The sequence below is a fragment of the Ictidomys tridecemlineatus genome, chromosome 14 (assembly GCF_052094955.1).
Source record: "Ictidomys tridecemlineatus isolate mIctTri1 chromosome 14, mIctTri1.hap1, whole genome shotgun sequence".
Taxonomy (NCBI): domain Eukaryota; kingdom Metazoa; phylum Chordata; class Mammalia; order Rodentia; family Sciuridae; genus Ictidomys; species Ictidomys tridecemlineatus.
In genome coordinates, this window is record NC_135490.1 from 66,497,688 (window position 1) to 66,513,504 (window position 15,817).

Here is a 15,817-nt window from a genome sequence, read left to right on the forward strand (position 1 = left end):
GGAGAGGCCCCAGGAAACATTTCTTTCTTCTCTCTTTTTCTGTAGTCCTCACCTCATGGATCTGGGGCTGCCCCTTCACTCAAAAATTAATTTTAAGAGCCATGGCTCTGGCAAGCCCATCACCAAGGACCTCCTTTCCTTTCCCACAATGCTTCCTCACTCTCCCTGACCTCTTTCAATTCTGCTGCAAAGCTGCTCTGTGCCTTCTAATTGCATTTATATTTTTATTTTGGCAGTGCTAGGGATTGAACACAGCGTTTTGTGCGTGGTAGATGAGTACTCTACCACCGAGATACGTCCCAATCCTGTGTCTTCCCATCTCTCATGCCTGTTTTCTCCCTGGATGCACTCCTTAGGCACTTAGATTAACTACTCAGAGCTCTTGACTTCAAGGGGGTGAGCCATGAAATCATGGGGATCCAAGAGACAGGACCAGAGTTGGGCCTTGCTCAGCTTCTACCCACCTGCCCTTATCATACCCAACCCCCAGTCCAGCTTCTGGCCAGTGCTTGAAGTCCACATCCAGGACTCAAATGTCCAGGATTCATCTGTGTACCCCATGTAAAAATCAAAAGTCCCATATAATAATAAAAAAATCATTGATGATAGCAGCAATGTTGTTGTTCTGTATTTACATGCATACTAAGTGATTATATAGAGAAGATGTCAATTATTTGTTAGACAGAAATCTCTGAAACAGACAGTTAAGGGGAAATAACTATTTTGTGAGACATACTAGCCAGAAAGAAAGCAGATGATCCCTAGGATTTGGTTTTCATCTGATCTTTCCTGTTGCCTCTCAGGCTAACCTGGATACCCAGACAAGGTCTTTTGCCATCGAACAGGCTGCTCCTGAATCATTTGGTGCAGCTTTTGGACACCAGTGTTCCAGCTGCAATCAGAGGTGAATGGTTCTGTGCTAAGCCTTGCATCCTCTGTTTTCCCACTAATTTTTAAGCCCTTCATCTCAAAAAAGAAAACCTATCATTGGTTTTGACTCTCCTTTCAGTGCATGGTATAGCTTTGAACATCCTAGAAGTACAACCAATGACTAGGAAGGTAGCCTTGTACAGTGGTCTGAGAAAAATATTTGGAGACAAGCGAATCTGGGTTTGAGCCCTAGCATTTGGATGACCAAACTAGTGAAGGACACAGTAAAATATTACAGGTAGAACAGGTGAGACCTTGTACATTCAATGTTCATCAGGGAGCCTGATGAACAAAGAGGGTTGCTTTCGTAGCTGTCATTGTCAATGATGTTCCTAGATAGAGGAGAAAGCAATTGCAAATCTGTTATCACCTTAGCAAAAGCACAGAAAAATCTTTTTTGAGGTGAAGCATCCAGTCACACTGAAAGCGTATGAGACCCAAAAAATTAAAATAATTGGCTGGCCATTAAATCTACTTTAAGTTTTGAGCATCAACAGTGCAAGTTTTCCTTTCTTGGAGAATATGAGCTCTGTATCCTAAGATTCATAGAGTCTCCCTCGGAAAGGTCTTGTACACCCTTAATACCGCATGTTTCATTCTCTGGGATATTGCCCATCCCATATTTATTGGCCATGGTCCTTAAGTGATAGTATTGTCAGAAAAATTGGAAACCACTTTATGATTCTCCTTTGATATACAGCTACAAATATTATGAGGGACTTTAATAAAGCTCAAAAATATCCAAGCAGATCTCAAAGTCATAGACTGGACCCACGAAGATGACTGAATAGGTCTGTGATAATAAATCTTGTCCAAATAGGAACTTCATTTCTTTTCTGAAAATGAAATGAAGATATGATTCAAAGTGTCCTTTTCTCATTTACCCCACTGAAATAATAATGTGCTATCCTTCCCAGATGAACACCGGGATCTCACACTGCCAGTGGAAGGCTAACGCATGAGCTCAGGCATAGGATTTATCAGAAAGAATAATTTAATTAACAAACATCATACCAGTTAGTTTTCCATCACTATAATAAATACCTGAGATAATCAACTTATAAAGAGAAAAAGGTTTATTTTGGCTCACAGTTTTGGAGGTTTCAGTCCATAATCAGTTCACCCATTGCTTTGGGCCTGTAGTGAGGCAGCACATCATGGCAGGGAGCACATGGGGGAGCAAAACCACTCTCACGTCACGGCTGGGACACAAATCAGAGGAGAATAAAAGGGCCAGGGTAAAGAATCCCCTAGATATGTCCCAATGACCTGAAGACCTCTCCCTAGGCTCCACCTCTTAAAGGCTCCATGACCTCCCATACTCTAGAGAACCAAGCTTTCAACATGGGCCTTTGGGTGACATTTCAAATCTAAAACTATAGGAATCATCATGTCATTAACTCTAACTCCTATTATAAATAATATTATGTGTTAATTAAAAGAAAAATAAAATTAAAAGTCTTTTCATATTGAGAGGACAAAAGCAGAACTAGTAAGCAATCAGCCTTATCTGGAGTGAGCAAGAGAAACAAAGAGGCCCTGCGGCTGGCTTATGATCTTTTTCCTAGGGAGGCTGCTCACTCCAGGCTTTGAACATTGGCTTCTGACCCACCTGGCATACTGTGAAGAGCAAACAACGTGCAAACCTTACAGTGCTTGATATACCTGAGGGTGTAACATTTTCTCTGTCCACAAGATCTGGTCTAGTTTATGGTTGGGAAGTGACAGGAGCTCTCAGGGAACAGAGCCCACCTCTGCTACCTCTGCAACAGGGAGGGTGAAGCTGGCTTGGCAAATAAAGAAGGCTGGGAAAATCTCCACATCTTCAGCCATTACCAGCACCTACCAAAGGTTGAGAGAGGCAAGGACCTTTTTTTTTTGAGGCTCCCCATGTCAGGTTACCAAAGCTGTGGCTTGCTATAAAGACTTGTAACTAATAATTTAATGTTTTTAACAATTCACAAACAGTACCATACAATTATGCAATTAAAAAGCCACACAAAGATTTCACTTATACATACCATTTTATACTGTAACATACAGTATAAAATGAAATGGTTTAGCAACAAGACCCCAATTTAAAGATGTGATGATCATCATTCTCCTTCAGTCTTGTCGTTAACTCTAGGATTGAATTTATAAATCCATTTGTACATAGCAGAAGTTTGAATGTGAGGTCCTTTGTAAACAGGAGTCATGTCTAACATGAGTCCTATTTAACTTCCTATCCCCCTCCCTCTTCCCACTACTTGTTCCCTCATCCCCTAACTCAAATCCCTAGCCATCATTACCCCAAGTTCAGGCAGGTACCTCCCAAACCTCCCCTGATTCAATGAAAGACAACTCCACAGCCCAGGAGCAGGTCCTCCCCTGCTTTGGGAAGAAAAAGGCTGAGGGCTCCCTAGTGTGTGCTGCATAGACCGGAAGGACTGACGGAGCTGCCTGTGCAGCAAAGTGGCGCAGGCCAGGTTCCACTCTTGGGTTCTGTTTTCCCCTTTTGCTTCCTGCACCTTTTATCCAGCCCTACTTGTAAGGCTTTGGTTCCATGGGGTCCTGTGCAAACAATGTTGTTGTTCCAAATGGCTAAAACCGTTTGACATTTTAGTGCAGCAGAAACCCTGTAAGGAACTAACTACATGCTCAGTGGTGGAATGCACTGCACCAAAAGATTAGATAGTTCCACAGGCTGCCTGCAGATCACTATTGCTTTGCAAATTATTAGAAAAAAGAAAGAAATACCAGGCTTGCTTCAGTTGCCCTCAAAAGACAGTCAAAAAGTATATTGTTCACCCAAACACATGTCTGAGACCAAACCAATATCTAGACAGGCAGAAATAAATATTATATTAGTTCACTCATTCAACCATTCGTTCCACAAACATCCATTATAGGTCCCATGTGTGTCAATTCCTGAGCTAAGTGTTGGGGACACATCTGTGAATAAAAATACAGCCTTTCCCTTCATCAGCATCAGAGGATGAGAGAGGTGGGCAGAACAAGGGACAAGCAGAGAGCTAAATAGATGTTATCCGGGGGCACATACAGGTTTTGAGGTAGTAAGCTTAGTGTAATGCTGTAAGTAAGGCTGAAATGTCAGCCCTCTTTTTTCTGTGTCTTTGCTCCTTTATCCACTGCTCTTTCCTTAATTTTTGCCCCTCATCCATCCTCTGTCTCACTATTTTTCCAACCTGCCTGTCCTCCTTTCCTCCTAACCTTAAGCCCTCGGTAAAGATAAAAACCACACACATTACACAGTCCTAGAAAGCTGTCCTTACTGCAAATGCCTGCCTTACACATGCTTTGGGATTTATTTCTTGCCATTGCAACCATCAGAAGCAGGGAGACTTATCAGTGAATGTCATAAATGCTGGGCTTTATCTTTTTCAAAATCTGCAGCTACAAACAGCAAGCTCCTGATGAGGATGTGTGCTACACAAACAGAAAACTGAATGAAGCCCCATAACAATGCAGGTAGTTTTCAAGCTCCAGAGTTTTAGCTCAATTCCCTGTGTTGAGGTGGTTTCTATCTGTGTCAGTCAGTGCGTCACAACATCAGCCTCCTCCATCCCCCGATGCATAGCACCCCTTAGCAAGCGCCTTCCCACACAACATCATCAACTGTAAAAATTGCAGCCACTGTTGAAGTTACAACCACAATTATTTCTACAAACGGGAGGGATGCGGTTCTGCTCAGTCAGCCCAGGTTAAGTAGGTTACCCATGGGATGAACACCTTTCCTTCTAGTAAATTCAGAATGCCCTTGGCTCAGTTATACAGTCACGTAAATTGCCAATTCACTGGAATAAAATGTTCGTTTACATGTAGGAAATTCTTTTTTCACGCTGATACAAGAAGGATAGTTCCATAGCTACCCTGTTGTCTGTGTGATCAACTGGAAAGTCCTCAGCTGCTTGATTTTAATATAGTTTGCCTTGAAAAATTACTTCACTAGTAACAAATGGATCTTTGTTAGACTTGACCTTACATGAACCTTCAAGTTAGTGTCCAGCCCTCTGCTTAACCAGCACCTTCATGAACTTTCTCTAAATGCTCCCTATAGGCTGAGAGTGTAGCTCAGTGGTAGAGTGCTTACTTAACATGCACAAGGCTCTGGGTTCCAACCCTAGCACTGAAAAAAAAAACCAAACCCTAAATAAATAAATGCTCCTTTCTGTGCTGCTCTACCTCCTTCACTTTTCCCTTGAGGGCCTTCCACCTTCTTATGATTTATAGTTTGCTCTAAACTTTAACTCTATTATCTTACATAGTTATCAAGACCACCACCCCCAATGACTTAGAGAACTCACAATCATGAAATACAAATGAAGCATCTCTAGACTCTAACCCATATTGAGTCCCCCCACACTCAAAGAATCAGTCCTAAGAGGTTATGTTATTATCATCACTTTGGATTAAGATTTCCTTATATTGTATTAATTATAGCATCCAAGATACTACACAAAGTAATGAAAATCGGTATGGAAGATTTTTGAATGCTTACGATGCAGTATGCTGGGACCAGCTGGTAGGACAAAATAACACAATTTTGGGGGGAAGGGGGATATATTATTATCTGACACTAAAAATGGAAATAAATTTTATTACAATGTAAAGATTAAGACAGAAAGTAAAAAGAATATTGAAATGACCGTTTTATGTGTGTTATATGCAGTCAGAATTCAGAGTAATATTAAAGGGAGTTTCATAGAATAAAAGGGAAATTTAAAAAGAGAGTTCTGATTTGATTATTGCTCAAAAACTTATTTACAGTATCAGGAGCACCAAGAAGGAAGCTCAAGAGCAAGAAGTGGGATAAAAACATTGAGTGAACAGTTTTGGAGAGGATTGCCTTGGCTTCAAAAGCAAAAGGCAGGAATGGAAATATAGAGCACTCCTTCCTAACGAGAAGTTTACATTGTTGCCAAGAAAGTGGGTGAACACTCTGCACATATAACCAGACTTCCCCCTGCCTGACTCACAGGATGGGCCCTGGTATTTTAGACCCTAGCAGGGGGACCTGAAGGGATTCTCTAAGTGGCACCAACCCAAACTCTGATTCACTGTTGGTTTGGGGAAGGCCTCTTTTCAGTCTTGTTAAAGGGGTGGTACCTTGATGAAACTACTATTTACACACAAGATAGCAAGCTCTGAGGAAAGGAGGGCTACTATCTTCTGGGGGGGAGGGGTGGAATAGGAAAGCCTAAAGTGTTCATTACTTCTATTAAAATCAGAGAACATCTCTATCCCTAGAGATTCATCTCTAGGAAATAGCCAGATGTCAGTCTTGCTGACTTCCTAGTAAAGGGGTATGACCTACAGACAGCCTGTTCCCCACACTATTAACTTAAGGCTCCAAATTTCTTTCTCAAAATGAGACAACTTCAAAGGGGGAAAAAAATGTTTCCTTTGCAACCTATGCCAGTGCCTCTAATCTGGAGCCCAAAGGGAACCAGTAACTGAGCCAGGAGACTTGCAGGCCAGGCCCCACACCAACTTCTCCAGGTCAAAATAGCACTCAGAAGCTGGAGCCCAGTTCTACTTTTGACTCCCACGATTATATCCGTGTACTCCTAGCCTGTAAGTCTCTATGGCTTTAGCCTGTTCACAGTTCCTCTCCCTTCACAAAGGTGTTTGCAACTAAAGGGTGTTTCTAAGGTGGTTCTAAAGACGCCTTGACTGGGAAAGGAGACCCCAGACCCAAAAAGGAAGGGCTGAAAAGAGCAACCTTTTAAAAAGGGGTTTGGGTCATTGAGGGGTATAACTTGTCTCAACACCCCTCCACAAAAAAAAGCTGCCTGATGCTCACCCATTGTCAGAAGCACTCTCTGACCAGGCCTTTGGGCCAAGCTGGACAGCACCTGTACCTGGTTTCCAAAGGAGTTTCCCCTCCCTAGTAACAGTGCTCATCCTGAGTGATCCTAACATAAGATGTTGCCAGTGTCTAGGGTGGGGGGCATGTTCCTTTCTGCCCCCAGACCCAAAGGGTCAGGAAAGGCGATTCCTGGACTTGAGAAGAGTCAGGGAAGGGCAGGAGCCCCGTTCCTTTAGAAAGACCTGGGAAGGATGCTTTCCACACCAAAGAGTGGGTCACCGGGGGAGGAGCTGGGCAGAGCTGCTTTCAGGAGCCTGAGCCGCGTCTACTCAAACCAGCTCTCTCAGAAAGCCAGGAGGGGCGGCGTGCCTGAGCCGAGCAGCCCACTACCCCAACTGGCTGGCGGCCGAGAAGCCAGAAAAGTTCGTCCGGGAGCTGTGCGGGCCTGCCCGCATCTGTCCAAGGTGCTGAAAGGTCTCCGCGGGCGGCGGCGGGCCAGCCTTTGCGCGCCCTCAGCCTCCTGCCCGCCCGCTCTGCCCTTCCAGCCTCCTCCTGCTCTGTCCTCTTCCCCGCCGCACAGAAACCTCTTTGCCTCTCCCGCTCCCGCCGGAGCCCTCCACTCTCGGGTAACATCAACTCCACTGGCCCCGGCGCCCGGAGCCCTCATCTCGTCCGCGGGTCTGCGGAGCCCCTTCCTCCTGCAGCCACTTCCAGGGCGCCTCTGCTGCTGAGCTTTCGCCGCCGCCCCCCGCTTACCTTCTTCTTTCGGTCACGGGAGCGGTTCCTCCGCTTCCTGTTGGATTCCTCCTTCTCCTTCTGCTCCTGGAGGGCCTGCGCCTCGATGTCTTTGATTTTCTTCAGCTGTTTGGCCGCTTGAGCCATGGCGGGTCACCGCGCTCCGGTCCCCGCCTCCCGGACCCCTCACACTTGGCGATCCAGGTGGACACCCTCCCAGGAAGGGGGGATAAAAAGAGTCTCTCTGCTCCGCAGAAGGGAAGCTTCTTTACCAGCCGCGGGAAGGCTGCGGCGGGGTCGCCGGGGAAGGCGGCTGCGAGGCGCGCGGAGGGCGAGGCGCGCCGCGGCTACCCGGCGGCCCCCGGATGGCGCCTCCAGCCGCGGCCGGAGCTGCTCGCGGCGCCCGGGACGGGCTCTGGGCACAGCCCCGCCGCCTCTCTCCCTCCCTCCGTCCTCCCTCCCTCTCCTGCGGCGGCGGCGGCGGCGCGGGGGGCGGGGGCGGGGAGGCGGCTCGTACTGCGGCGAGCGGCGAGCGGCGAGCGGGTCGGGGAGGGGGCGGACTCCAGCGGTTAACGCAGGAGGGCGCGGGGGTATCTCGCTGCCCCGGGGCCCGGCCGGCCCGACGAGGCTCGGCGCGCTCTGCGCCCGCGCTGGTGCATTGCGAGCGGCGGGCTGCGGGCTGGCGGGCCGGCCGGGCTTCCACCACTGCAGTGCCACCGCCGCCAGACGCACGGGCCCCCGCGCCGTCGGGTCGCGGAAACAAAGCCGGCCGCTCTACACGGAGCTACGCGGGCACCGCGGCGGACCTTGCTGCGGGCCGCATAGCCTAGCTGGGGGCCGAGGGGAGGCTTCGGCGGGCGGCCGGCCCAGAGCTCAGGCGACCCTGCGGACCAGTGCACCTGGCGGTGGCGGCGAAAGCCCAGCATCGCCGGCTCTGAGGCTCGGCGGGTGGTGAGGTGGGGGCGAGGCGGGGGCGGGGCGGGGGACGGGCCTCCTGGGCAGCCGAGCCACAGCTGGGGGCCCGGGACGCGCCCACGCCAGCCTCCGCCGCGGTAGCTCAGAGGGCACCCTCGAGGTGGGGGGCGTGCGCTTTCGAGACTCCCTGGGGAAGAGCGGGTTGCCCCCTGTCGCTAGCTTAAAGCTTGATTTGCCCCTTCCAAACCATGTGGGCCTTTTCATTTGCATATTTACAAATTATAGGTAGAAAACATGTTCAGCATCAATGGAGTCCTTTTCCTTTGCGTTCTCCTTTGACAGGAGTAGAACTAGGTCTCTGCACCAGGGACCGCCCACCCCCCCATTACCAACACTGTCACACACACCCTCACTAGAAAATGCCGGCGACTGGTATACAGCTATAAAAAGCCATACCTGGCCGTTTGGGTCACGGAGCCACCAACCTGGACTACGGGAAGAAGTGGCTTTAATCTCATCTCACCACCCCATCAGGTGTCAGGTGAGAAACTGAGGCCCGGACTAGACCGTTGCAGCTTTGGTCTGGTATGGCTCCAGACCTGCTCCTTCTCATCTCGTGGGACGCAACTCTCCTTTTACATAGTGCTAAAGAAGGAGTTGGGTAAAGCAATATGTAAGACTTGATGAAAAGTTATGAAATAATCAGCTTCCTTCTGCTCCCCTCCCAACTGAGGGTTGTTGCGGACATTTAAGCAGCCACAGATGAGAGCCTAGAAAGTAGTCTGTTCCACTATGGGGAAACGATGCTCATGAGCTGTGGACTGCTACTCCCCGACCTTAGACTGTGCAAACATGGGGAGTGGCTGGATTCTTGCCCACCTTCTCTACTGTCTCTATGCTTTTCCTCTCTGGAACCTTACATCCCACATCTCTCTCTATGGCCCTTCCATCCACCTGTCCATCTAGAATCCCCACCACTAATCATGTGCAAATAATTAAGGTACTGACTGAAACTCTGGTTTGAACACTGTCATTTCCATGGGCTGGGTCCTAGATCCTCACCTTTTCTTACTCCAGGCATAACTGGGTTCACAAACACCAATCCCAGGTGTCATTTAAATTTTCAAATAACTACATTTTTAAAAAATTCAAAGACACTGGTAAGGTTAATTTTAATAATGTATTTTACTTTAATATATCTGAAATACTATCATTTCAATAGCAATCAATATAAAATTATTGAGGCATTTTACATTCTTTTACTAAGTCTTCAGAATTCAGTCTGTGCTTTACACTTACAGCGTATCTAAATTTAAACAAGGGATATTTTCATGGCTTTACAGCCACATGTGATCCCTGGTTATTGTATTGGACAGCATAGCTCTAGACTATTTCCCCAGCTCACCCATGACCTTGGCTGTAATCAACCTGCCCACAATAACAAATTTTATCTCCAGCACAGACCTTTACCAGAAGCTCCAGACCAATGTACCCTTTGCCCTTCAATCTCCTAACAATCTCCTGCATCACCTCTTGCCACCCACTAATTTATTCTCCATACTGTGGTCATGATAATCTTTCCATGACATAGATCTGATTACTGTCATTTTCAGCTTACACCCTTCTTTTTTAATACAAGGAATTGAGTGGTTCCCACCCATTCCTCGACTCAGATCTGCCTGGTACCTTTACTCCAGCTGCGGCAGTCTCTGAAGGTGTTTATGCCAAGGCTGATGTCATGCTTCCCTCTGCCCAGACTGCAAAACTGTTCCCCCCACTACCACCTTTCCCTCCACCCACCCCCATCTAGCTAACTCCAGTGCACTTATCTAATTTTGCAACAGTTTCAATTGCCCCCAAAATCCCTCAGATAAATACTACTGTCTGATTAAAACACAATATGTGGCTCCTTCATCACACTTGCTTTAAGTAACATTTTACATCAGTTAATTGGGTTGGTGCATGTCTCCCCCACTAGACTTTAAACTCCTGTAAAAGAAGGCAATGTCTGGTTTTGCTCACCATTGCATCTTCAGAACCTTGGACAGTGCCTGACACAAATCAAATGTACTATATACTGGCTTAAAGAATAAAGTAAAAAATAGTCCCACTTCCATTACACCAAGAATTATTACCATTTTGCAGATGGGAAAATTAGGTACATAGAGGAAAAATGACTAGCTTGAGGTCTCACAGTTAGTATATAGTGGAGTTGAAACTTGAAGCCTAGCAATCTGACAGCAGAGTCCATAATCTTCACCATCCCACTGCACTAACTCACTTGATTTCCTTACATGTAAACAAAGATATTGCTAATGTCTCTCTCAAAGTACTGTCTGGAGAACCAGAGGAGAGAATGAATGTGAAATGATTCACTAAAAGATGAAGTGCTCTTCTGAGCTTCAGTTTATTAATGTGTGGAGTGGAGGGGCCAGACCAATTGGTGTCTAAGTCCTCTCTCAGCTCCAGGATAGAGGCCCTGGCCCTGGATTTTCAAAAATCCCAGTAGGAGCTGGGTGTGGTGGTGCACCCCTGTAATCCCAATGGCTCAGGAGGCTGAGGCAGGAAAATTGCAAGTTCAAAGCCAGCCTTAGAAATTTAGTGAAGCCCTAAGCCACTTATCAAGATCCGGTCTCCCAATAAAAACTAAAAAGGGCTGGGCATGTGGCTCAGTTGTTAAGCATCCCTGGGTTCAATCCTTGGTACAAAAAAAAAATCCCAGTATGGGCAAGATCTCATCTTGTTTTCCATGTCCAGGATCCACTCTTAAGGCAGTTTCCCTGGGTCATATTGTATATTAGGCTGAGAAAATGGGAATGTCCCAGATGAAGCCATGTGCTGCCACAGACTGATCTGGACCCTAGAGGGTGTGACCAGAAGATGGCAGTTGCTCTCTTGAATTCCTACAGAAATGAGAAATTAGGCAAGCTCAGCAACACAGTAGATGGAGGGGCTGCCTTGCTCCTGGTTGGGGGACTAACAAGATAACCTTTCTATCCTCTCCCAACTGCAACAGATTAGTGGCACCAAACTGACCTGACAATTTACTATGCCTTAGGTACTGCTAATCATTCACTAAATATTTGTTTCTCATTTTAAAAAAAAAAGCATCCTTGCCTCTGTTCTCCCTATGAGGAAGCTGAGGCTGAGTGTGTTTACCTGACTTCCTCGAGGTCCCACTCCACTGAGGCAGATTAGAAATTCAGACCTAAGCCGGCTAATGCAAAGGCCTGCTGAGAAAACTCATCTTCTGAAATGTAGAAGCAGTAGTAATTACCTGAGCTAGACACACAAAATAATATCCCCAGGGAGGCAACCAAAGGTCCAACTAATTCTTCTGAAATTGTAGACATAAAACCCACACAATGTGAAGATTGTGGTTACCAGAGGGTTACCTCCTCCTCTACAGTCACATCTGTCAACAAGGTGTCCTGGCTGGGATCCAATGAGGGTATTCATTCTCTGGCTCTTCCCACCATCCCTAAGGAGCCACAGTATCCTGCATGCACCCACAATATGTGACACTAACTCCTGGGCAGGGGTGACACTCAGGTGTATAGGAAGTGGTGTGCCAAGTGAGAGACAGCCAGCCCCTCAAAGCCCCTCTTCTTTCATTCTCCACAGAGATGACTATTACTTAGGCAAATTCTGTGTTTCAATGGAGCCTTTTAATTTACTTGGTTAATAAAAAAAAAGGGAAACCCGTCTCTTATATTTTTGCTTTCTTCCCTAAGATTTCTAAGTGGCTACCAAACCTCATTCTGTAAGCTTGTGGTTTATGCAACTAGAATGATTTTTGTTTTTAAAAGAAACATTATTAATAATTAATAAGGCTTCCCAAGATAAAAGCTGCCTCCTCAACTAGATAATATAAATAGCTAACATAATGTGTGTGTGCCAAATATTCTAAGCAAGTTTAACCCTAATAAAACTTCATTATCGTCACCATTTTACAGATGAAGAAACTAAGGCACAGAGAGGATGAAATACTAGTAAGTCCACAAGACCTAGGACTTGAAATAAAATGGTTAGCATTAAAGTCTGCACTTTTACTGCTATGTCAGAACTAACATCCTAAATTGAGGTTGGGCATAGACTCTTCCACTCTGTATCCTTTACTCTCTTTTTAGAAAAAAAGTACCTAGGGCTGGGTATTGGCTCAGTGGTCAAGTGCTTACCCAGTATGTGTGAGGCCCTGAATTCAATCCCCAGCACTGTCCCCGGCCCACCAAAAAAAAGGACACAAGTACATCCATCATCCATGAACCCTCTGGGGGCAGAGGCTGCAGCCTCGTCACTTTGGATCTATATTAGTATGTTTTCCATTGCTATATCAAAATAACTTAAGCTTGATACTTATGAAGAGATTTATTTCATTCATATTTTAAAAAGCCAGGATTGGGCTGAGGTTGTGGCTCAGTGGTAGAGCACTTGCCTCGCACATGCAAGGCCCTGGATTTGATCCTCAGCACCACATAAAAATAAATAAATAAAATGAAGGTGTTATGTCCAACTACAACTGAAAAAATAAATATTAAAAAAAGCCAAGATTAAGTGATCCCCATCAGTTCAGCCTCTGGCTGGGTCACAACATGGCAGATGGCATCATGGTGGGAGCAAGTGCCACAGGGAAAATCACCTGGCAGGTCAGGAAATCAGAGATCAGATAGGGGCCAGGCTCATTCATTTTAGTCTTACTCTCAAGAGCACTAACCAAGTTCTCATGAGAACTATACTAATCCCTTCCCAGTGCATTGCTCCCAGTGACTTAATTTCTTTACACTAAACCCTATCTCTTAAAGGTCTGGTTTCCTCTTAATACTTCCACATGGGGGACCAAGCTTCCGATGTATGAACCTTTGGGGACACGCCCAGACCATATCCAAACTATAATAGGTTTCAGCTATCTAACCCAGTTCCATACCTTGTGGATGTTCAGGTCAAGTCCCAGCTAAGAGGGATCAGCAGGAGGCACACATGTAGAGGGTGGCACAGCAGGACAAAATGGAAAAATCAGAATCAAAATTACCTTTCCACTTGCTACCAATGGGAGGGTTCATGTGCTCACTCTGGTTTCCTCAAACCAAGTCACACCTGAGCAGCCTGCCCCAGAGGGTGGTACACACTTGCCCTGATCTGCCCTCCAGCACGGCTCAGACATTACATAAACCCTTCTTCAGTGTGATAGCCCTTCAAATATTTGAGGAGCGCTTTCACTCTCTGTATGCTTGTCCAAAGTAATGTCAGGAGTTCATAGCAAAGGTGAATATTGAGCTCAAGGATTCCTAATTTCCTGTCCAAGGTTTACAAATGGAGGCAATATATCTTTTTAATAATTGCATTTTGCAGGGTGGAATTTGAAGAGATCAAAAAAATATATAAGCTAAAGTATTCAGAGGAAACAGAAAAATAGAAAGATGTTATACATTTGTTTACATCCTAGAAAATTCTGGAATAAAATTTATTTATTCATTCAGCTTCATCTGGGCCCTCAGAGCCTGTGGGTAATCGTGCTTGTTACTCTCTTTCTGCAATTCTAACCCTCACACCTAGCGCCGCCTCTTTCCTCTGTCACCCTTCCTGAGGACCTTGTCTTTCATTTCATAGAAAAAAATAAAAGTCTCCAAAGGGAATGTCTTCAGCCTCCTCCCTATTCCCACCATCTCCTGTCATGGCTTTTCCTTTGGTTTATCCTCTGGACCTCAGGTCCTCTCATCTCCTTGGAGAACAGGGGCATCAAGATCTAGGGGTGTAGCTCAGAGATAGAGTGCTTGCCTAGCATGTACGAGGTCCTGGGTCCCATCCCCAGCATAGAAAAAAAAGCCACCAGTGAGATCTCTATCAGCTCAGCACATCTCCCCTGTATTCCTTGCCACCAACTCCCTCTCTTCCTGTAACTTTCCACAAGCCATAATCACCCTTCTCTGCCCTCTAGAAAGAGTAGTCAAGCTTTTCCCCTCCCGACACCTCACCCTGCCACAGTCTGAATTTTGGCACCACCTCTAAAAACCTACAGACATGTTTCTGTCTGGAATGTAACTCCCTGGAGCACTTGGATAGAGGCTGTAGCAGATATTAAATGGATAAGGACAGATACTACACTGGATCTTGGTCAAAAGGCCGAGAAACGATTTTCTCTGTGGCATTTGGACTGGTGGACTATTTTCTTCTTGGTTTCCTCTAACTCTTGAGTCGTCTTTTTAGAACTCACAATTGAAAACTGCCCTGGGCCTTTCTTCAGTTTATTATGCCTCCCTCCACAATCTTAGCTTTGGCTTCAACCTACATTCCCAAATCTGTAACTCCAGCTTTGACCTCTCTCCTAAAACCAAGACAAGGAGTAAACCCAAGGCCTCCTAGATAGCAGCATTGGAAGTCACACCCCCCAGTGTCCCCTGTTGATCTCAGTACTCAGTTACCATCACCTACTCCCCCACCCAATCAAAAACCCAGGGTTGGGCTGGGGATGTGGCTCAAGCGGTAGCGCGCTCGCCTGGCATGCATGTGGCCTGGGGTTCGATCCTCAGCACCACATACAAACAAAGATGTTGTGTCCGCCAAAAACTAAAAAATAAATATTAAAAAATTCTCTCTCTCTCTCTCTCTCTCTCTCTCTCTCTCTCTCTCTCTCTCTCTCTCTCTCTCTTAAAAAAAAAAAACAAAAAACCCAGGATCCATGGAGCTTCTCCCCTGATTTCCTTTACACCCCTCCATCCCTTGATTCCAGAGTCTTTCTCCAAAACTAGTTCTCAAATTTGTATGTGCTTTCATCCATGACATGCCAAAATTTTGACCATTTAACATGCACAAATATTTTCACCTACTGGGTTTCTAAACACTTTATGAAGTCGATTTCTCAGCTCCTCTCAGGTGCATAACTCTTGTTCCCTTCAGAATATGAGGGAGGAATCTCATACAGTGTGTGCAGGGCCAGTTCATTCTTCATGAGATTATCACTTGCTTAGTTCAGGGTCAGAGAGCTCCCTCCCTTCCTTCCTTCAAATAAAATACTTGAATTTTGCAAGAAAAATTTCAAAAAATGTCCTAGAGTGATCTGGATTGAGATTCCCCCCATAGGTTTGGTATCCACAGGTTTTGTGTTAATATTCCATTTTTGCTGTAACAGTAGATGTCCATATGTGGGATTTGGGGACCAACCCTTACCTGTTTATTCTTGGGGCCTGTCCATTAGGTTGGGTTTTTGTCTCTTCTTGTTTTTATATTAAAGTGTAGCTAATAATAATAATAATAATAATAATTTGTTTGTGCTCTCAATCACCCAGAGATCTTAATAAAGTATAGATTCTGAATCAATAGAGACAGATGGATTACAACAATGGTCCATAGTCTCTGTCCCTACCTATAAACAATTTACTTTTAATAAATTTAATTTATTTATTTGGTGCCAAAGATTGAACCCAGGGC

General features: G+C 45.7%; 1 protein-coding gene and 1 pseudogene across 8 annotated transcripts in view; both read right to left on the reverse strand.

Moving 5' to 3' along the window:
- The window catches only part of Ank1 (ankyrin 1), a 206,364-nt gene extending 198,498 nt beyond the window's left edge, over positions 1-7,866 (reverse strand). For 4 of the 8 annotated variants that reach the window (XM_021720206.2, XM_040268472.2, XM_005340315.4 and 1 more), the window contains exon 1: positions 7,499-7,864. In XM_021720206.2, the coding sequence (XP_021575881.2) occupies positions 7,499-7,624 (126 nt within the window). In that variant the 5' untranslated portion in view covers positions 7,625-7,864. Of the gene's footprint in view, positions 1-7,498 lie in introns of all 8 variants that reach the window. The other 4 variants (XM_021720204.2, XM_005340314.3, XR_005726196.2 and 1 more) reach the window with 3 other exon arrangements.
- Positions 7,867-14,408: 6,542 nt separating this feature from the next.
- Positions 14,409-14,524, reverse strand: LOC120884371 (U2 spliceosomal RNA; annotated as a pseudogene).
- Positions 14,525-15,817: the final 1,293 nt, after the last annotated feature.